Source organism: Syzygium oleosum, unplaced genomic scaffold (assembly GCF_021117445.2).
Source record: "Syzygium oleosum isolate NSW1041296 unplaced genomic scaffold, Sole_v2.1 Sole_v2.23, whole genome shotgun sequence".
Classification (NCBI taxonomy): Eukaryota; Viridiplantae; Streptophyta; class Magnoliopsida; order Myrtales; family Myrtaceae; genus Syzygium; species Syzygium oleosum.
The window spans coordinates 910,055-932,335 of NW_026607507.1; the positions used below are offsets into that span (position 1 = coordinate 910,055).

Below are 22,281 nucleotides of genomic sequence, written 5' to 3' on the forward strand. Positions count from 1 at the left end.
ACAAGAACCCTCGCATTCGAGGCCCGCCAAGCTATTCCATTCTTAGTCCCGCTAAACAAGCAACATGGCATCCTAAAATCAATCACAACAAGGCTCATTTAGCTAGTCAATTGATCAATGCGATCATTCCCGGTAATTGCACAATTAAACTTCAAATTGATCACGCCTCGCCTAAATCAAATCCTGTCGTGGCCAGCCACTATACCGCAATGTCTAGGCCAATAAATATCTTCAAAATGCCCCATTAAACTCCCCAAACCATCATTCTAATCAGCCACCACAAAGATCAAATGAGGCGCGCACTAAAATCCATATTTAAAGCCCGAACTTACTCCAAACTTGGACCACTCCGAACCAATCTGTCCAGCCATCTCCACGGCACCTCATGGTCACTAAATCTCAACTAAATTGTCGCACTAAGCTCGTAAAATAGCCACCAAGACAGCCACCATTCGGTCTCCCAATTTCACCCGCTAAATCCACAATTCCGTCCAAATCACGCGCACCTATGCCTCGCCACATCACAGCACACTATAGTCCACTAAACCTCAATTAAATCATCATTCTCGGTCACCAAACGGGCCACAAAAATCAGCCCATAGCGGCCTCCACTCGGTCCTCAATTTGCACCCGCCAAATTCACATTTTCGCCCAAATTAAGGCGCCTATGCCCAGCCGACTCACAGCACAATACGGGCCTCTAAATCTCAATTAAATCATCACACTAAGCCTCGAAATCAGCCACCATATCAGCCTCTAACAACCTCCACAATTTAACCCCTAAAATACCCTAATTAACCCCTAAAACCCATCTAGAAATGCAAATTGTCCTAATTAGGGCTTAGGGTCAAACTCACCGGATGTCCTAAGCTTCAAACCGAGCTGAACACGTGGTAATGGCGGCTGGACAGCGGCGGTCCCTCGCCGGAACAGTAACGGCGGCGGCGGCTCCGGCGAACGGCGCGAGCGACGGCGACGGTCTAAGCTAATCCACGGCCTAGAGAGGGAGAGAGAGGGGCGCGGTCAGAGATAGAGAGAGAAATGGAACGGCTGGACGGCCGGGCGAGGCGACGGATCCGCGCCGGAACAGTGACGGCGGCGGCGGAGCTCCTCCGGCTCAAGGCCTCTCACGGCCAAACCGAGAGAGAGAGAGAGAAAGGGGAGGGAAGGGGGCTTGCCGGTTGTTTGTGGTGGAACACGGCGGCGACTGGCAGCACCGGAGGCGGCGACGGCGACGCGGGGCCGGCCGGCGAGCCGGCGAACAGCGGCGGTCGGGCGCGAAAGGCAGCAGCGGCGAGCTCGCTGCTGCGCGCGCGAGGGAGGAGAAGGCGACAGTCGGGGCGGCGGCTGGCGGACGGCGCGGACGGCGGTCGAGCTGGCCGGCGACGGCGAGGCACGCGGCGGTCCGGCGAGCCCAGGCGGTCGGCGAGCTGGGCAAAGGTGAAGCAGACCCAGTCGGCCGGGAGGAGGAGAGAGAGTGGGGGCTTCTATGGTGGCGGCGACAGGGTGCCGGCAACGGTCGGGCGACGCGCGGTGGCGACGAGCGGCAGCTGGCGACGAGCGGGACGGCGTCGGGCGGAGCGGAGTCCAGACGCGACTCGTCGGGGAGGAAGAAGACCGAAGCAGAAAATAAGAAAGGAAGAAGAAAGAGAAGAAGAAGGAAGAAGAAGAGAGAGAGGAGAGAGGGTGTCAGAGGAGGGGGGAGAATGGGCGTGAGTGGACTTCTGCAGGGGGGTTGCGTGCGGCAGAGAGGAGAGAAGAGAGAGAGAGAGAGAAAGAGTGAGAGGGAACGTGCGCGGTCAGAAGGGGGGAGCGTGTGCGCGGAGGAGAGAGAGAGGGAGAGAGAGAGGGGAGAGAAATAAAAGAAAATAAACTTCATTCAAATATTAAATGCGATCTGATGGCAAATTAAAAACCGAAAATGGTCTCACCGTCCAAAATAGTTCCCGTAAAAGTGAAAAGGCCAAATTAATTAGACCAAATTATAACGAGGAGGCCTACTAGTCCAAATTCGCACGTGGTCAAAAACTCCCATTTTTCCATCATTCCCGACAATCTCAACGTTTGGCTACCATAATATTGACACCGTCAATTTATTTTGTCGAAACTCGAAATATTGCCAAGTTCGGGGTCCAAATAACGGTCAAATTTGATCGAGTGCGATTCTAGCGAAATCTCTAATTTAAAATGATAAGGGAGTGATCGGTTCCGGGCGAGATTTTACTATAAGCACACCGATGAAATTACGCGTTTTATAAATCCCAAAAATGGGCCGAAATTCGGGATGTCACAGTGGTGCTATCTCTTCTTTGAGTTTGTAAACCTATATTTCGAAAATGATATGAATTAGATATACTATAAATTATGAAATAACATTTTTATTGCATAAAATCCGGATAAGCATTTACTACCATTTTGCCTATTTGAAGTGAAAAAATATCTATTGGTTATAGCTTAAACTGATTACTAGCAAATGGTTTGTGAAACCTTGTTACGAAAGAATTATGAAAAGTTCTCGACTTTGAATATGGTTTACAAAAGGTTTTATGTTTGATGAATTAAATCGTGAAAAGAAATATGATTTGGTCAGTGAAGCCAAGTTTTGAAATGGATTTTGGATTTGAGTGTGAGTTATTGGAGAATGTTGTTAGTGGATTAAGCTTATGTCGCTTTGATAGGAATCCATCGAGAGGATAAGTATGCATACTATTATCAAGACGTCTTTCTAGGCCAAATCACTGGCTGATATAGGTGAAGACCTATTTAAGGGAGAAACTTGGTCACTTTTGTCATGCGCATTAAACGTGACCATAGATAGATACTGAGCATTAAATTAGTTGATGGAATAGATCATCAATGTTTAATTTGATAGAATTTAATCAATAATCAATGAAATGGAGCATTGATGATTGATTTGTTATTGTTTATTGATATGATATGAAAAGTTTTGTTGAAAAGATAAAACACATTTTTGATATTCTACGTATATATTATACTTGATTTGGGATTGATGAGTTATCATATAGTTTTATAAAGATGAATAGTGAATGTTCAATCTGCTTAGACGAGATGTAACACTCACTGTGTCGTGGTTGCTCATGCCATTCTTTCCAAATCTTTTCAGGTTCTTTAGTTAGCGACAAGCAAGACAAGATCACTATCGATGAGGAGCTTTTGGTAGTTGCGTTTTAAATATAAGTTTAGTTTGAAGATATATATTGTCGTGAGTGGATTTGAGAACTATGATTATGTAGCTAACTTCCTATATTATCATAATATATATAGTTGGATATATATATTTTTGATACTAGGTTTGTGTTTGAGGCTATGTCCTTAAGGTTGAAGGATGCAGTGTCAATACCCCTATACTTGTAGGAATTGGGGTGTGACAATCTAGAAGCACTCAAGCTCCCCAACAACACCGGATAATGATTCTTTCTACTTAGAAATTAAAACCATGGCATTGATGAATGAACTCGATTTATGTTAACACTATTTTCACAATCGACCTAATTTCGCCGCCCCAAATAATTTCAACCACTTATCGGTATAAGCTCATTGGTACAATCTATCGTCTCCCAAAACATTTACACCATTCTTAAGCTCGTTCATCACAATGAACTCTTAAATGTATAAATACTGCATACCTAATTCATATGAAGAGGGTCGAAGAAAGGAGCACATGCTTTGAATTTTATGATCATACCAAATTCTCCGATTTGAAATTTCTCTAAGCCGGTGCCTTGTTGTATCCAGAGATCCAAAATGATCGATCGATCTATCCATGTATCCACGCATCTGCTGGCTATCGGCCATGTATCCACGCATCTGCTGGCTATCGGCAGCAGAGGAGGCGTGTTGTCGACATTAGGGAATGCATTAGCTTCGCTTCCACCATGAGAACTTTTGAGACAAGTTAAATACGCAATAAGGCAAACAAACACAGATTAGTCATACATTACGTACATGCGAATCCATTATGTTCTTTGCTAATCCGCAGCTAAATGGAGGAGTCAGTCCACGCATCTCTTCCTCACCCTCACCGGAAGTCCACCCTTCATCCTCAGTGTCAATGACAGCAGGTGCTCGGGGCACGTATCCCGCCCCGGCACGTCGATCTCGAACCTCTCCAACACCGAGGCCGCGATGGACTTCATTTGGATGTACGCCATGTCCTTCCCGAGGCACATCCTTGGCCCGGCGTGGAAGACCGGGTACTTGAACGGGCTCTCCGTCCGGCAGAACCCGCTCTCGTCGATCCACCTCTCGGGCACAAACTCGTGGCAGTCCTCGCCCCATATGCTCTCCATCCTTCCCATCGCGTGCGTGTCGTAGGTGACGAGCCAGTCCTTCCCTATGAAGGTTCCGTCCGGCAAGACGTCGTCCTCTAGGCAGGCCTTCGTGTCCACCGGCACAGGCGGGTACAACCGCATCACCTCCGAGATCGCTGCGTGCAGATAGTGCATGTCCCTCAGTTCCTCGATACTGTATGGGTCTCCAAAACTTCTCCCGTTCTGTTTCCGGAGCTTCTCGAGCTCGCTCAAGATCTTCCGCTCCACTTCCGGGTTGTGCGAGAGCAACCAGAAGAACCAGGTCAGAGCCGACGAAGTGGTGTCGCGCCCCGCGAGGATGAAGCTGATCACAATGTCTCGGAGGAACTCGGTCGAGGCGGAGCCATTCTCATGGACCTGGCGATCCGCACAGAGTCAGGTCGAATTCGAGTTACAAATTCGTGCCAATATCATCAACTGGGCTGCTCTTTCATCGATTAAGCAAGCTAGATCGTGGCTTGAATTTCGAATTCAAGAACGACTGTTTACGTTGGTGCTTGACACAATGGAGCCAGTTCTGTCTACTAGAATAACTTTAGCCTCTATTCATCAATTAGTTCATTTTTTGTGAACCAATGAACTATAAAAAATATTCAATTTTGCTAAAATAACGTATTTTGTCAAAATGCAGTAGGCTTACACTTTCGTGGCCGATGAATCGAGAGAGCAAATCCTCGTCGCGAGCCTCCCTGTTCTCTTCCATCCGCGACCGTATGATTTCCTCTGCGAACTCGTGCACCGTCGCGATCGACTCCCTCAGCCGCCGCTCCGACCCCACGTTGAGCCACCTCTTGACCCTGTACAGCAACAGGAAGGCGTACATGAACCGCTCGGAGCTGACCCTCGCGGCGTCCTCGAACGCCCGCATGAACTCCCCCTCGCCGGTGCCGTCGCCGGCCAGGCACCCGGGGTCGACGTTGAAGGCGAGCTTGCATATGTTGTCGAACGCGAAGCGCTCGAGCACGTCCTGCAGGTCCAGGACGCAACCCGCCTCCTCGGCCGCCGCCCGGGACAGGATCGGGACCAGCCGGGTCTCGATCTCCACGGTCACGCTGCGCATGACGAACTGCCGCAGCGACCGGGTGTTGAACTCGTAGCTCGCCGTCTTGCGCTGGACCCGCCAGAGCTCGCCGTCGGAGTTGAAGATCCCCTTGCCGAGGAAGTCGCCGAGGAGGGCGATGAAATTGTCGCCCTTCGGGTAGTTCTCGAAGCGGGACCTGAGCACGTGCTCCACGACGGCGGGGTTCGCGGTGATGACGCCGGGGATGCCGCCGGGGAGCCAGAAGACGACGCTGTTGGTGGGGGCGGAGCGGAGGACGACGGACATCCAGTCGAGGAAGCGGTGGCGGTTCCTGAGGAAGTCCGGGAGGGCCCCGACGACGGGGTAGAGGCGGAAGCCGGGGGTCCTGGTGGGCTTGATGTGGGGAGGAGGGCGGAAGAAGGAGAAGTAGAGGTAGAGGGAGATGGAGAGGAAGAGGAGGACGGATTGCAGAGAGAAGAGCTCCATGGATGAAGGAAGAAGGTCAGCGAGAGTGAAAGAGAGGGATAAGATTTGGGGTGATCTTATCGTGGCTTTATCAGGTTTTTCTTCTTCTTCTTCTTCTTCGAGATAATTCTTATCCAGTTATATGTCTATCTACATAATACTTCGTTTATTTCCAGAAAAATAGAAAATTTGATAAAAAATTAATCGCTTACGTTATTTATGAAAATATGCAAACGAGAGAAAGATTCATTATTCACGAAAATATTTAAATATAAATTATTATTAATGATGGAATATTTTTTATCGACTAATTATTTTAAGCGATACGAACGATTATTTTTAGAAAATTATTTTTAAATTATTTATTTTTTTAAGAAATAAACGTGTGAAAAATGATTTCTTGTTCTCAAAAGGAAAAGTGCAATTACTTATCCAGGTTGCTTTGCTTCTTTTTTAAGTTAGTTATGAGACGTAGGTAAATATTTACACAGTAGAAGGAATAAGGTAGAATGGGTGAAGATTGCCAATTTCCTTATTTTTCTCATGTCGCGACACATGCGTGAGATTTCCATTATCTGTTCGGTTGATTTCGATATTTTCAAATAGATCAGTGGCACGGGCCATTGCAGAAAATTTATCGCATTACTCTTTCAAGGTTAGAATTTCTCTTTTCATATTTTCATCCTGAAGAAGCTTTTCTTTATAGTAAATTCAAAACTAGACGATAAGAAAGATCACCCGTTAGGTGAATTTTCAAAGCAAGTCACTTCATTCCCGGTTAATTTCATGCAAAGTTGGGAGTCGGGCTTTCCTAACGATGGAAATTCAAGGATCACACGACTCGTTTTATTCAATTGCAAGGATTTCTTTACGAATTGGACAAAGAAGGTCTTTAGAGTGGTAAATTCCAAAATAATTAAGTCAAAAAAGGCATGAGCAAAACGACATGAGAGTTCAAACGAAATGCAATTGAAAAGGTGTAAAAGGGGCGATCTCCAAGTGCACACTTGGTTTAATTGTAGGGGTGTGCAAAGGAATCGAGAATCGCCCGGAACCGGCTGTTCCCGTGAGGACTAGTCCGGTTCCCGGTTCTAGGCGTGAAACCGCCCATCCGCCCGCCCATCCGGACCAGACCGGATCGGTAATATATATATATATATATATATATATATATATATATATAATTTTTTAGAAAAATTTCAATAAAAAAGATAACATTTTTAGAAAAATGAAAACCATAAAATCCCTAATCTAAAGCTTGACTCTTAGCTCCCATCAACTCATGGCCGCGCTTTTAGCCGTTCATCACCTCCCTCTCTCACTTTTGATCACCTCCATTTGTATGAGACTTGATGGGACCAGTTCCATGGACCCACCTGAGAACCGGCGGTCCGGTTCCCGGGTGGGTCCATGGAACCAACGGGTAGTTTTCTATTCAAATTTCTCGGAACCGGTCTTTAGTGTTCGGTTTTCGAGTGGGTCCATGGAATCAACGGGCGGTTTCCGATTCCAATTTCTCGAAACCGGTCTTTATTGGGCGGTTCCTGGTTTCATGTCGGGAATCGCCCGCCTGGATCATGCTCACCTCTATTTAATTGTAGCCATGAAAACAAAAAATGTCGACTTGCTTCAGTCGGACAAGGACCTTTGACCTAAGACGGTAGTAATATCTTGGACTTGCCGTTTAACGTTGCCAAACCCAAATTATACGCCTTTACGTTAACTAAATCAAACAATCTCAATCACTACAAATGATGCGACAGGAAAAGAATTTCTATATATCGAGCCCTTGGAGAGCATGGAAAGCGAACTTATCTTGACCAACAAGAAATGGGTGGAACAGATATACTAAAGAAGTGAAGTGAAAAAGAAAAAAGAATAATGTCGGCTTCCTTTGAATTCTTGGTGTTCGGTTAAGAGGGAATTACATTGAAGGAATGGAGCTTTTGCTCCTACTAGGGCCTTCGTGGCTTGTACCCATTCTGTGGAGTGGATTCCATGAATGCGTTCTTTTTTTAATATGTCGGTACTCGCATGTCTCGCACTCCAAATTCCTCATGTATCTTTGTCTTTCCCAATGAGAGGCCCTTTGAAAGTTTTACATTCCGGTGATTTCGAAGTACGGACAAGAACCGAGATGGAGCCTTTTAAGGACTTGCTCAGGTCCTATAATATATATGGAGACTAGTTTACAAAGTTAGATGTATGTTTGCTAAATACATCCTCTCGTGATTAGCAAGAAAGGAGGATAATTAAATGGTAAAAGAGATAATTATAGAAAAATATCACCAACTCTTGTACCGTATCAAATATCATCATCGCATTTCAAAACCTACTCCAACTTAGAAAGGCTCATTTATCCTCATACATACCCAAAATCTACACCCAAACCCCTCTCCCTCTTTCTTCCCCTACCCTTTCTCTCGCCTCACACACAACAGCATGACACAGCAACGATCGAGAGCCACCCCCATAGCGTCGAGCCGCTGCTCCACGCCCCAGCTGTGCCCTGACGCTGACAATGAAACCCTCGCCCAAAACCCCTCTCCCTGTATCCCTGTCTCTATCCGTGGCGAGATTGTTCACAACTCTTGATGGCGAGGCCATGCGAGCTTGGCCTAAGCCCGTGGCTCGTGGTCACCAAGGCCGTGCAACGTGGCCACCTACGAGCCTCTATGACAAACTCACGAGCCGCACAAGCTCTATGGCAAAGCTTGGTCATGGCCGGTTGATTTGGCCTTGAGCTGGTGCGGCAGTCTTCGTTGGCCTTAGATCCGAAAGTCTAATCAGCTGAACTTCAAAGTGGAGTATTTGATATGAAGAGTAAACCTGAAGATGGCATTTGTAATTTTTTCGAATGATAAACAAAAATGAAAATAGGGGATTTGGGTTTGTTAACAGACTATTATAATAACCACCTCTTACAACCTTTGGCATGGGCGTGCAGGTAAATTTTTGTGTACTAACTACTAGGATTATCACTTCCTTATATTGGAAGATTTCTTAGCAAAGTGACCAAGCGATTGCCCATTAGCTAAGACGTTCCTATCAAATGAGTAGGATGGGTTTAGCTTCTTCTTCTTTTCGCGAGGTTCGTGCATATTTTGTCTAAAGCTATTTGGTAGTTCATGATGACATGAAAAGATTGATATATCCGATCTCACTTGGTGAGATAACACTTGACATCGTTGTTATTATTGTTGTACAATACTTGAACTTTCTGCTTGCGGTAATTTAATCTTGTTAAGATGTACGTACCATAGATCATGGCTATAATTCAGTATATTAGAGTTTAGAGTCGGGGCCAAAATCAAATCTCCTAGAGAAGAGTCAAATTCTTGAGTCATCTAATTTGCCACTCTTAAAGTCTAAATCATGTCACTCGCATATGTGAGATTTTAGAACAGTTAGGGTTCTGCATCCACTTCCTTGTTAGTTGCAATTGTGCCATGTACTCATTGTCATCCACTGGATGCTCAATTTCATCCCTCACCTTTTGAACTCCTGCAAGAAGGTGAGGCAGACTGCTTTTTAAAAGTTCGCTTGTGAGATTTTTGGTCTTAGCGCTAACGTTCCTCACCAACTCATATTGCTGAAAATATGTCTCAAGTTTAAGCTCGAAAAGAAAACTATCCTATTCAAGTGGTTTCCTAGTTTGATTGGATTTCTGAAAGGAGTTTCCTATTTTGTATCTAATTTTCTTCTGTAAATAAGAAGTGAGTCTTGCTTGTGAAGAGAATTTAAGAGGCTGGTTCTTCGTGAATCACACTCGGAAGAATTTTGAGAGTGTTTTTTTTTTGGTAAGGTTGAATTTTGAGAGTGTTTTTTTTTTTTTTTGGTAAGGAATTTTGAGAGTGTTGAAGCCAATTAAATCCTATAAGATTTTGTATTATTCCTTTGTGAGATTGAGAGAGTATTTCGTGTTGGAAGGCTAACTGTGTGAATTTTTAGGTGTGATTGCGGGCTGGGAAACATTGATAGCATTTGCGTGACTCGAGTGTGCTTGTAATTTCCGTTATTTGACTTGATCTATAATGAAATTATGTGATGCTTTCCCCTTGAACGTAGGTCACACCGACCAAACGGCATAAATCTAGTGTTCGATTTATTTTCTTAGTTTGTTATTTTACTGTTCACTCGCTTATTTCCACAATAGTTGATATCAAAGTTAGGCTTAGCTAAGGTGAATCGAATAGATGGAGATAGAAGAAGGAAAAATGAGAATAGATAGATCTGATGGGAAGAATTTCACTTTTTAGAGATGTAGATTCAGTTAACGTTGATTTCTCCAGGAAGAAACTAGAGTTGGTGAAGCAAGCTAATTGGAATTTGCTAGATAAATAGGTATTGGGTGTTATTCAGTTAACGTTGGCTTGTAAGGTTGCGTTAACATCAAGAAAGAGAAGACCATTGTATGAATGATGAGTGCCTTGTCAAAAATGTACGAGAAGTCATTTACGATGAACAAGATCAACTTAATGTGACATTTGTATTAGTTAAAGATGTACAAAAATGTGTCGGCTGTTGATCATTTCAATGAATTCTATGTGGTCATTAGTCAATTGAATTGAGTTGAGATTAGCTCTGATGATGAGGTACGTATATTTAATCTATTGTCCTCGTTATCTAGTAGTTGGAATACTACCATAACCGCTATTAGTAATTCCTCTAGGTCAAGAAGTTTAATTATTGATGAAGTTCGAAATTTGATTCTGAGTTAGCACATCCATTTAAGAGAATTTGATGAACATGTGTCTGCTATTCTAATAGGTGAAGATAGAGAAAAAACTAGTACTCGTTTTAATAGAAGTAATGTAAACCTGAACAAATGTAATCAGTGTAGGACTTGTAGTGTTGTTTGTTAGAGTTGTAGCAAGAGGAGCCATTTTAAAAGAGATTGCCTATAGCTGAAGAATAAGAAAGGTAAGAGAATTAAAGTTGAGTTTTACGATGATATTGTTATAATTGTCGATGGTGTCTCGTACGATGATGATTATGCCTTGTCTGTCACTAAGGATTCGTTATTTGACGGATGGATTATGGATTCAAATTATTTCTTTCACACTAAACCAAACACGAACTGATTTAGTAATTATCAATGCATGGATGGTAGTAAAGTACAGTTTGGAAGCAATACTAAGCGCGTTGCTACAGGTGTTGGCTATGTCAGAATTAAAATGCATGGCAATACTGTAAGGACATTGACTGGAATGAGGCGTTTTAAAATTAAAGAAGAATCTAATTTCCTTGAGGACCCTGATTTAGTTGGGTGTCAATATTCTTTATAATGTGGAGTAATGAAGGTAGTTCGAGGTGCATTGGTAATAATGAGAGTAATTAAGCACAATGACTTGTATGGACTTTAAGGTGAGATAGTGACGGATTTTGCCACGGAGACGTCAGATGCATAGTGGAGTAAACAAATTACTCAAAAATTAAGTAATCACCTACGTGAGAGAGAAGTGGGGCCGCTTCAAAAGAGAATTATTTAAGGACTAAATTCTTTAGAAACTCTTGCAGAACCAGGTTGATGTTTACGGCCAAAACGAACATAACTATGAGAACTGAACAAACGTTTAGATGCTCTGTGAAGTGTATGGTTCATTTACAAAAGAAAGCTGGTCAGTTCAAGGACATCATGTCTACTGGACAACTAGTAAAGTAAATATACTTTCACAAAGGAAGGTTCAAAGGGTAACACCTACCTATGCTATGTAGGTTTCAATTGTTGAACACTATCACAGAGTCAAAATTAAAACAATTTTCATTCATGTGGGGGATTGTTGGAAATATGGGATAAATTGATGGGTGAATGAATAAGAAATTGATGCTCAAAGAACACCCTTGAGTTGAAAGTGGGAAATCGAAAAACACTAGTCCCACATTGGAAAAAAAAAAGTAAGCTATGGAGTGCTTTATATACAGTTATATTCATTTGAAGTGGTAACTATCATAGTACAAACACTATGCCTCGCGTGTAGGCGGAGGGAGGATGCAAATCCGACGCCCGACAAGCCGAAACTTGGGCGCGAGCGTACGTCCCGTGTACACGATTGCAGGTCCGAAAAGTGGGCCTCGCGACGAGCCCAATTTTGCCTTCTGATTTATTTTCAACTCAAGCTGTTACAAATTTTAATTTGTAACGTATGATTAATAGCAAGTTAATGGCGTTAAATTGTGTTGTTACGGAATTAATTTTATAATGGCAGATTCAATCAGCCGTTATTATTCCTGAAACGCTCCCCCCTGACCTTGTAAATAGATGCCTTCCCATTCTATTTTAAAAATCATCGAATTATTCCTCTCTTTCAATTCTCTGCATTTTGCGCTGTTTTTTGATAGTGTTCGGTTCCGGTTTGTTCAAGTTCGTCGAAAGCTTTGAAGTGCCGATTTCTTCTTAGCTGTCAACCGTTGTATCCTGGGTGACAGACGTTCGCGAAACCTCATACGCGTGCTGGAGGGAACGAATCTGTTTTAAGGAAACTGTGTCGAACACATGCCTTGGTATCCATTTGTATTGATTCCAATTCTGTTATTGTAATTTTATTTCTTTACAATTCTGTATTGTTTGTAATATTTATACTAATGCCAATTTGAATTTCGCTACACTATTTTCGTCTAATTACAACTTTCAAAGTTGAACATGAGGAATTTCAATAATTGGTTCGTCTGAATGAAGGTTCTTTTCGAATCACAAAAATTGGGGAATCTGGTGGAGAAGAGCTACACTGAAGTGGCCGATGCAAAAACATATGATGTTTTAAGAAAGGCGGAGGATGATTTGTTAGCGGAGTCCCGAAAGAAAGATTGCAAAGCATTGATTGCGATCTTTCAAGTCGTAGAGGAAATGATGTTTGAAAAAATATCGAGCACAGAAACCGCAAAAGCAGGATGGAATATTTTGCAACAATCTTACAAATGTTATGATCGTGTTAGACGGGTTCGTCTTCAAACACTTAAAGGAGATTTCTAGTCTTTACACATGAATGACTCAAAATCAATCTCGAGGTCTATGACCAACAGATTCGATTACGTTGTTGCGGCGATGGAAGAGGGGCAAGATGTGTCAACCATGACGTTGGAGTGGTTAATGGGTTCATTGTGCTCGCATGAGAAAAGAATGAATCAAAAGTCCGTCGGTCCAAATCCTGAGCAAGCATAACAGAGTCAGGTTGCTCAATCAAGTAGAGTAGGCTATCAAGGTGGCCAAGGTCGAGGAGGTGGCTGAGGTCAAGGTGGAAATTCAAATTCCGCCGGAAAATATAAAACACGTGGCAATTCAAAAATTAAGTGTTTTAAGCGTAACAAATTTGGACATTACAAATTCGAATGCCAAGCAAAGGTGGCATATGAGCATGTAGGACAAATGCTTGCTATTGATGCTAAGGAAAATATGGTGCTAGCTGCAAGAAGGATGACTCAAGCACCTTGTACCCTAGCATTTGGTACCTTGATACTGGGCACAGTAATCATTTAAAATAAATTTTCGCTTTTTTCTTCTTCTTTTTTTCCATTTTTTCCTCTCTTTTTTTTTTCTCTTGTCTTCCCTCTAGCTAGTACTCAACCATGGCCGGCGACTAACCACAAGCGAGGGTTGGACCCTCACGGCCTGGGTGAGGGTTCAGCCCTCGCCAAAGCCCGTGAGGGTCGAGTCCTCATTGGTCCTCACTTGTGGCCGGTCGCCGGCCATGGCTGAGTACTGGGCACATACAAAGGGAAGAGAAGCAAAAAAAAAATTGATAAAAAAAAAGGGGAAAATTTTAAAAATTCAAAAAGTTACTAAAAATATCCACGTCAGCGCTGGCGTGCCACGTAAGATGACTGGCATATATGTTAGCGATTTTCGATCTAAATTGACCAGATGAACTGAATTGGCGCCAATGTGAAAATGTTTAGAACTGAATTGATTCAATTGAAAGATTTATGATTGAATTGGTATTAATGCAATAGGTTTACAATTTTTTTGGTATTATTCCTGCAAATCCATGTAATATTTGAGCTTAAAATTAAAGAGAAGAAAAAGGGCCCAAAGCCCAAGCCCAGATTCTTCTAAGTTTAGTCTTCGGCCCAAACAAGTTACAAAAGCTCATCTTCCCCTCCTTATTGCAGTACACGTTCAGTGGAGGAAAAAGAAAGAAGAGGTGAGACGGGCACGATGGAACCGAGAAAGGGAGAGAAGGTTTCGCTGCATGTGCGCCCCAAAAGTCTCGACGGGTCAGATTAATTCCGTTATGCAATGCACAATAAGGATTCGAACCCTTTGTTCACCAAATCAGAGTAATTTTCGAAGTCGGGGCATATTCGAAGTAATGTGATGTTTGAAATGCGGGTCCGATTTCAGAGTTGTAAACCTGTGGAGTTTTGTGGAAATGATAATTTAGGGTACTGTGGAGCCGAAAGGTTTAACAACAATCGATTCTAGCTTATGGTTTGATGGAGATGGATCTTTGAAGTTACACGTAACGGACAAAGATGAATGTTGGCAATAAAGGAGTTTCTTCGTTAGTGCATAGAAGTCGATTGGTAAATGAATGAGCATAGTTTAGCCGACTTGTTCGTTAAAGCAGTGTATTACTCGGATTTTGATATCGTTTTTCAATTAATTGATAGAAATACAAGTGCGTCGGCTCTGAGTAACTTTTGTAGATTGGTTTTCAGCTTTCCTAGATGAGTGGTGCTATCTCTTCTTCGAGTTTGTAAACCTATATTTTGAAAACAATATGAATTAGATATATTATAAGTTATGAAATAACATTTTTATTGCATAAAATCCGGATAAGTATTTACTACCATTTTGCCTATTTGAAATGGAAAAATATTTGTTGATTATAGTTTAAACTGATTACTAGCAAATGATTTGTGAAACTTTGTTATCAAAGAATTATGAAAGTTCTCGACTTTGAATATGGTTTATGAAAGATTTTATGTTTGATGAATTGAATCGTGAAAAGAAATATGATTTGGTCAATGAAGCCAAGTTTTGAAATAGATTTTGGATTTGAGTATGGGCTATTGGAGAATGTTTTTAGTGGATTAAGCTTATGTCGCTTTGATTGGAATCCATCGAGAGGATAAATATGCATACTATTATAAAAAGATCCTTCTGAGCTGAATCGCCAGCTGATATAAGTGAAAACCTATTCAAGGGAGAAACTTAGTCGCCTTTGTCCCGCACGTTAATCGTGACCATAAATAGATACTGAGCATTAGATTGGTTGATAGAATGGATCATCGACATTTAATTTGATAGAGATTAATCAATAATTAATGGAATGGAGCATTGATGGTTGACTTGTTATTGTTTATTGATCTAATATGGAAAGTTTTGTTGAAAAGATAAAACCCATTTTCGATATTTTACGTATATATTATACTTGATTTGGGATTGATGAATAGTGAATGTTTTATAAAGATGAATAGTGAATGTTCAATAGAAAAGATGTACCACTTACTGTGTTGTGGTTGCTCATGCCATTCTTTCCAAATTTTTTTAGGTTCTTTAGCTAGCAACAAGCAAGAGAGCAGTATCGGCGATGAGCTTTTGGTAGTTGCATTTTGGATATAAGTTGAGCCTGGAAATATATATTGTCCTCAGAGGATTCGAGAACTATGATTCTCTAACTAACTCCCTATTTTATCATATATATAAGTGGATATATATATTTTTGATATTAGGTTTGTGTTTGAAGTTGTGTCCTTAAGGTTGAAGGACGCAGTGTCATTACCCCTATAATTGTAGGAATTGAGGTGTGACAATCTAGCAGCACTCAGCTCCCCAATCACACCGAATAATGATTCTTTCTACTTAGAAATTAAAACCATGGTATTGATGAATGATCTCGATCTATGTTAACTCTCCACATGGATTTCACAATCGACCTAATTTTGCCACCTCAAATAATTTCAACCACTTATCGGTATAAGCTCATTGGTACAATCTATCGTCTCCCAAAACATTTACACCATCACATCTTAAGCTCAATCATCACAATGAACTCTTAAATGTATAAATACTGCGGACCTAATCCATATGAAGAGGGTCAAAGAAAGGAGCACATGCTTTGAATTTTATGATCATACCAAATTCTCCGATTTGAAATTTCTCTAAGCCGGTGCCTTGTTGTATCCAGAGATCCAAAATGATTGATCGATCAATCCATGGATCCACGCATCTGCTGGCTATCGGCAGCAGAGGAGGCGTGTTGTCGACATTAGGGAATGCATTAGCTTCGCTTCCACCATGAGAACTTTTGAGACAAGTTAAATACGCAATAAGGCAAACAAACACAGATTAGTCATACATTACCTACATGCGAATCCATTATGTTCTTTGCTAATCCGCAGCTAAATGGAGGAGTCAGTCCACGCATCTCTTCCTCACCCTCACCGGAAGTCCACCCTTCATCCTCAGCGTCAATGACAGCAGGTGCTCGGGGCACGTATCCCGCCCTGGCACGTCGATCTCGAACCTCTCCAACACCGAGGCCGCGATGGACTTCATTTGGATGTACGCCATGTCCTTCCCGAGGCACATCCTTGGCCCGGCGTGGAAGACCGGGTACTTGAACGGGCTCTCTGTCCGGCAGAACCCGCTCTCGTCGATCCACCTCTCGGGCACAAACTCGTGGCAGTCCTCGCCCCATATGCTCTCCATCCTTCCCATCGCGTGCGTGTCGTAGGTGACGAGCCAGTCCTTCCCTATGAAGGTTCCGTCCGGCAAGACGTCGTCCTCTAGGCAGGCCTTCGTGTCCACCGGCACAGGCGGATACAACCGCATCACCTCCGAGATCGCTGCGTGCAGATAGTGCATGTCCCTCAGTTCCTCGATACTGTATGGGTCTCCAAAACTTCTCCCGTTCTGTTTCCGGAGCTTCTCGAGCTCGCTCAAGATCTTCCGCTCCACTTCCGGGTTGTGCGAGAGCAACCAGAAGAACCAGGTCAGAGCCGACGAAGTGGTGTCACGCCCCGCGAGGATGAAGCTGATCACAATGTCTCGGAGGAACTCGGTCGAGGCGGAGCCATTCTCATGGACCTGGCGATCCGCACAGAGTCAGGTCGAATTCGAGTTACAAATTCGTGCCAATATCATCAACTGGGCTGCTCTTTCATCGATTAAGCAAGCTAGATCGTGGCTTGAATTTCGAATTCAAGAACGACTGTTTACGTTGGTGCTTGACACAATGGAGCCAGTTCTGTCTGCTAGAATAACTTTAGCCTCTATTCATCAATTAGTTCATTTTTTGTGAACTAATGAACTATAAAAAATATTCAATTTTGCTAAAATAACGTAATTTGTCAAAATGGAGTGGGCTTACACTTTCGTGGCCGATGAATCGAGAGAGCAAATCCTCGTCGCGAGCCTCCCTGTTCTCTTCCATCCGCGACCGTATGATTTCCTCTGCGAACTCGTGCACCATCGCGATCGACTCCCTCAGCCGCCGCTCCGACCCCACGTTGAGCCACCTCTTGACCCTGTACAGCAACGGGAAGGCGTACATGAACCGCTCGGAGCTGATCCTCGCGGCGTCCTCAAACGCCCGCATGAACTCCCCCTCGCCGGTGCCGTCGCCGGCCAGGCACCCGGGGTCGACGTTGAAGGCGAGCTTGCATATGTTGTCGAACGCGAAGCGCTCGAGCACGTCCTGCAGGTCCAGGGCGCGACCCGCCTCCTCGGCCGCCGCCCGGGACAGGATCGGGACCAGCCGGGTCTCGATCTCCACGGTCACGCTTCGCATGACGAACTGCCGCAGCGACCGGGTGTTGAACTCGTAGCTCGCCGTCTTGCGCTGGACCCGCCAGAGCTCGCCGTCGGAGTTGAAGATCCCCTTGCCGAGGAAGTCGCCGAGGAGGGCGATGAGCTTGTCGCCCTTCGGGTAGTTCTCGAAGCGGGACCTGAGCACGTGCTCCACGACGGCGGGGTTCGCGGTGATGACGCCGCGGACGCCGCCGGGGCGCCAGAAGACGACGCTGTTGGTGGGGGCGGAGCGGAGGACGACGGACATCCAGTCGAGGAAGCGGTGGCGGTTCCTGAGGAAGTCCGGGAGGGCCCCGACGACGGGGTAGAGGCGGAAGCCGGGGGTCCTGGTGGGCTTGATGTGGGGAGGAGGGCGGAAGAAGGAGAAGTAGAGGTAGAGGGAGATGGAGAGGAAGAGGAGGACGGATTGCAGAGAGAAGAGCTCCATGGATGAAGGAAGAAGGTCAGCGAGAGTGAAAGATAGGGATAAGATTTGGGGTGATCTTATCGTGGCTTTATCAGGTTTTTCTTCTTCTTCTCCTTCTTCGAGATGATTCTTATCAAGTTATATGTCTATCTACATAATACTCCCTTTATTTCCAGAAAAATAGAAAATTTGATCAAAAATTAATCGCTTATATTACTTACAAAAATGTGCAAACGAGAGAAAGATTCATTATTCATGAAAATATTTAAATATAAATTATTATTGATGATGAAATATTTTTCATCGATTAATTATTTTGAACGATACGAGCAATTATTTTTAAAAAATTATTTATTTTTTTAAGAAATAAACGCATGAAAAATGATTTCTTCTTCTGAAAAGGAAAAGTGCGATTGCTTATCCGGGTTGCTTTGCTTCTCTTTTAAGTTAGTTATGAGACGTAGGTAAATATTGACACAGTGGAAGGGATAAGGTAGAATGGGTGGAGATCGCCAATTTCCTTATTTTTCTCATGTCGCGACACATGCGTGAGATTTCCATTATCCGTTCGGTTGATTTCGATATTTTCAAATAGATCTGTGGCATGGGCCATTGCAGAAAATTTATTGCATTACTCTTTCAAGGTTAGAATTTCTCTTTTCATATTTTCATCCTGAAGAAGCTTCTCTTTATAGTAAATTCAAAACTAGACGATAAGAAAGATCACCCGTTAGGTGAATTTTCAAAGTAAGTCACTTCATTCCCGGTTAATTTCAGGCAAAGTTGGGAGTCGGGCTTTCCTAACGATGGAAATTCGAGGATTACACAACTCGTTTTATTCAATTGCAAGGATTTCTTTACGAATTGGACAAAGAAGGTCTTTAGAGTGGTAAATTCCAAAATAATTAAGTCAAAAAAGGCATGAGCAAAACGACATGAGAGTTCAAACAAAATGCAATTGAAAAGGTGTAAAAGGGGCGATCTCCAAGTGCGCACTTGGTTTAATTGTAGGGGTGTGCAAAGGAATAGGAATTGCTCGGAACCGACGGTTCCCGTGAGGACTAGTCCGGTTCCTGGTTCTAGGCGTGAAACTGCCTACCCGTTCGCCCATCCGGACCAGACCGGATCGGTAATATATATATGTATAATTTTTAAGAAAAATTTCAATAAAAAAAAAGAAAACATTTTTAGAAAAATGAAAACCATAAAATCCCTAATCTAAAGCTTGACTCTTAGCTCCTATCAACTCACGGCTGCGCCTTTAGCTGTTCATCACCTCCCTCTCTCACTCTTGATCACCTCCATTTGTATGAGACTTGATGGGACCGGTTCCATGGACCCACCTGAGAACCGGCGGTTCGGTTCCCGGGTGGGTCCATGGAATCAACGGGTAGTTTTCTATTCAAATTTCTCGGAACCGGTCTTTAGTGTCCGGTTTTCGAGTGGGTCCATGGAACCAACGGGCGGTTTCCGATTTCAATTTCTCGAAACCGGTCTTTATTGGACGATTCCCTGTTTCATGTCGGGAATCGCCCGCCTGGATCACGCTCACCTCTATTTAATTGTAGCCACGAAAACAAAAAATGTCGACTTGCTTCAGTCGGACAAGGACCTTTGACCTAAGACGGTAGTAATATCTTGGACTTGCCGTTTAACGTTGCCAAACCCAAATTATACGCCTTTACGTTAACTAAATCAAACAATCTCAATCACTACAAATGATGCGATAGGAAAAGAATTTCTATATCGAGCCCTTGGAGAGCATGGAAAGCGAACTTATCTTGACCAACGAGAAATGGGTGGAACAGATATACTAAAGAAGTGAAGTGAAAAAGATAAAAAGAATAATGTCGGCTTCCTTTGAATTCTTGGTGTTCGGTTAAGAGGGAATTACATTGAAGGAATGGAGCTTTTGCTCCTACTAGGGCCTTCGTGGCTTGTACCCATTCTGTGGAGTGGATTCCATGAATGCGTTCTTTTTTTAATATGTCGGTACTCGCACGTCTCGCACTCCAAATTCCTCATGTATCTTTGTCTTTCCCAATGAGAGGCCTTTTGAAAGTTTTACATCCCGGTGATTCCGAAGTACGGACAAGAACCGAGATGGAGCCTTTTAAGGACTTGCTCGGGTCCTATAATATATATGGAGACTAGTTTACAAAGTTACATGTATGTTTGCTAACACTACAAAAAAACACCGGATTAGCGACGGAATTTGCGACGGAAAACGTGGAAAAATCCGTCGCAAATCGAATTTGCGACGGATTTTGCGACGGAAAAAATTCCGTCGCTAATCGGTCGTCGCAAAATTTTGCGACGGAAAATTCACAAGTTCGTCGCAAATTTGCGACGAAAAATAATTCGTCGCAAAATTCGTCTCAAAATTCGTCGCAAATTTGCGACGGCACATAGTCCGTCGCAAAATTCGTCGCAAATATTCCGTAGCAAATTTGCGACGAACTTTGTTAGTCGCAAATATCCGTTGCAAAATTCGTCGCAAAAATCCGTCGCAATTTCGTGGCAAAATTCGTCGCAAAATCTGCGACGAACGTTTGTCCGTGGCAAAATTCGTCGCAAAATTTGCGACGGACGCTTGTCCGTCGCAAAATTCGTCGCAAAATTTGCGATCGCAATTGTCCGTCGCAAATTTCGTTGCAAAAAATCCGTCGCAATTAACGCAAATTTCCATCGCAAAATTCGTCGCAAAATTTGCGACGAACGTTTGTCCTTCGCAAAATTCGTTGCAAAAATCCGTCGCAATTTCGTCGCAAAATCGTCCGTCGCAAAATTCGTGGCAATTTTCGTCAAAAAATTTGTCGCGAATTTCGTTAGAAAATTCATCGCGAATTTCGTCGCAAATTAGTGACAAACTTTAATGATAGCAAAATTCGGCTTAAAATATTCGTCGCTATTTTTATATCATTTCGGCCATAAATTCTTATCCATATCAATCAAAGGAGACAATGATATATAATTGAAATAGAAAAACGAACAAACCATAAATTCTGACAAACCAGCCACAATGACATATAATTGAAACAAATAACAGAAGGAAAGTTGTAGAGTCTTACATGATACTATTTGATATCCAATCTTACAATACAGTCAAAACATGAACTAAGAGACGGGACAACCATAGAAGACGCAAAAAAATCATACAGAAGAAGACGCGGCTTTGGTACGATGGCGGGGACACCAAAAGTAGTCACTTTTGTCGAGACCTGAGGAAATGTCGATACATAAATCAGTCCAGAATATAAAAAAAGCGTTTATGCATGGATGTGGAACTAGGTGTAAAATAACAAAAGGGTTAACAAAAATACGTTTAGGGACGAACATAAATGTTCTTACATATGAATATGAGTGAAATTATGAAAAATCAAGATTATGAAGCAAGCTCACCCCCGATTTTGAGAATTTTAACTAGAAAGACCGGAGAAAATCTTCATCATCATCATCATCAGCAGCATTCTCGGCATCAATGTGTTGATCATCATTGTACCCATCACCTACTGGATTGGCTGGAGGTACAGGAGGATCGCCATAGCGATTGATGTTAAGGTGTTGCATAACGACTCTCATTTGTTCTTCCAAGTTTTGTATTTGTTCATCCTTCTTAACAAGTAAATTATTGAGACGATGCACTTCTTGGGTCAAATTCTCGTCTGGTCGTGACTTCCTTCGACCAGTCCCAGTGGATGATGAACTTCCAGGACCATTCGGCATGAACATCCTTGATAATGATCCCATCCCAAATATTTTCCCTTTTTTCACCCCACCCGTTGCCTCCATCCATAATGCCATATTATCAACTGGTGGCCGGGACTCAGGACAATCATCACTACCACTAGCACTGCTCATTAAAAGTTCATCATATTTTTCCTACATTAACAATGTAGATGAAAATAAAATCACTATATATATATCTACCAAAAATATTGAAAGCATTCACGGTTTTCATTATAGTTTACATATAAGCCAAAGTATAACCTTACATACCTTAACAGCTTTTGCTCGATCGCCAGTCCATGTCTTATCTTTCTTTTGAAATGTGCGTTCAAATGTAGCTGCAAATGTCGGTTCCGTCCCCAATTCATGTGCCTACAAAATGTAAACATGAGTAATTGAATTAAATTAACTTATAAGTCATTTAACAGACTTACCATTCGTTTACGATGCTCCGCAATGTTGATAGAGCCCCCAGCATATGTGGCTGACCCATCACTAGAACTAGAAGATCGATTCTTCTTATTCCGCTCACAGAGTTGCCGACTCTGTTCAAATGCCCAAAATGTCTTAATTG

General features: G+C 43.0%; 2 protein-coding genes across 8 annotated transcripts; both read right to left on the reverse strand.

Annotated features, from left to right (window-relative positions):
- Positions 1 to 3,495: 3,495 nt before the first annotated feature.
- LOC115665044 (cytochrome P450 CYP94D108-like) lies at positions 3,496 to 5,884 on the reverse strand. Of its 5 annotated transcripts, none has more exons than XR_008814288.1 (3): positions 4,972 to 5,884; positions 3,963 to 4,688; positions 3,496 to 3,801 (listed from the first exon to the last, which is right to left on the reverse strand). XR_008814288.1 is itself a non-coding variant. In XM_056302470.1 (3 exons), exons 1-2 carry the CDS (start codon positions 5,836 to 5,838, stop codon positions 4,014 to 4,016), a joined length of 1,542 nt encoding a protein of 513 aa, XP_056158445.1. In that variant the 5' UTR covers positions 5,839 to 5,884; the 3' UTR covers positions 3,496 to 3,801; positions 3,967 to 4,013. The 5 variants fall into 5 exon arrangements, 3 of the variants coding, with proteins under 3 accessions (XP_056158445.1, XP_056158444.1, XP_030442783.2); XR_008814287.1 differs by having other exon boundaries at positions 3,496 to 3,805; XM_056302470.1 differs by having other exon boundaries at positions 3,967 to 4,688.
- A 9,990-nt stretch (positions 5,885 to 15,874) lies between these two features.
- LOC115665052 (cytochrome P450 CYP94D108) lies at positions 15,875 to 18,045 on the reverse strand. Of its 3 annotated transcripts, none has more exons than XR_008814268.1 (3): positions 17,133 to 18,045; positions 16,124 to 16,849; positions 15,875 to 15,996 (listed from the first exon to the last, which is right to left on the reverse strand). XR_008814268.1 is itself a non-coding variant. In XM_056302399.1 (2 exons), exons 1-2 carry the CDS (start codon positions 17,997 to 17,999, stop codon positions 16,175 to 16,177), a joined length of 1,542 nt encoding a protein of 513 aa, XP_056158374.1. In that variant the 5' UTR covers positions 18,000 to 18,045; the 3' UTR covers positions 16,066 to 16,174. The 3 variants fall into 3 exon arrangements, 1 of the variants encoding a protein (XP_056158374.1); XR_008814269.1 differs by having other exon boundaries at positions 15,875 to 16,044; XM_056302399.1 differs by lacking the exon at positions 15,875 to 15,996 and having other exon boundaries at positions 16,066 to 16,849.
- Positions 18,046 to 22,281: the final 4,236 nt, after the last annotated feature.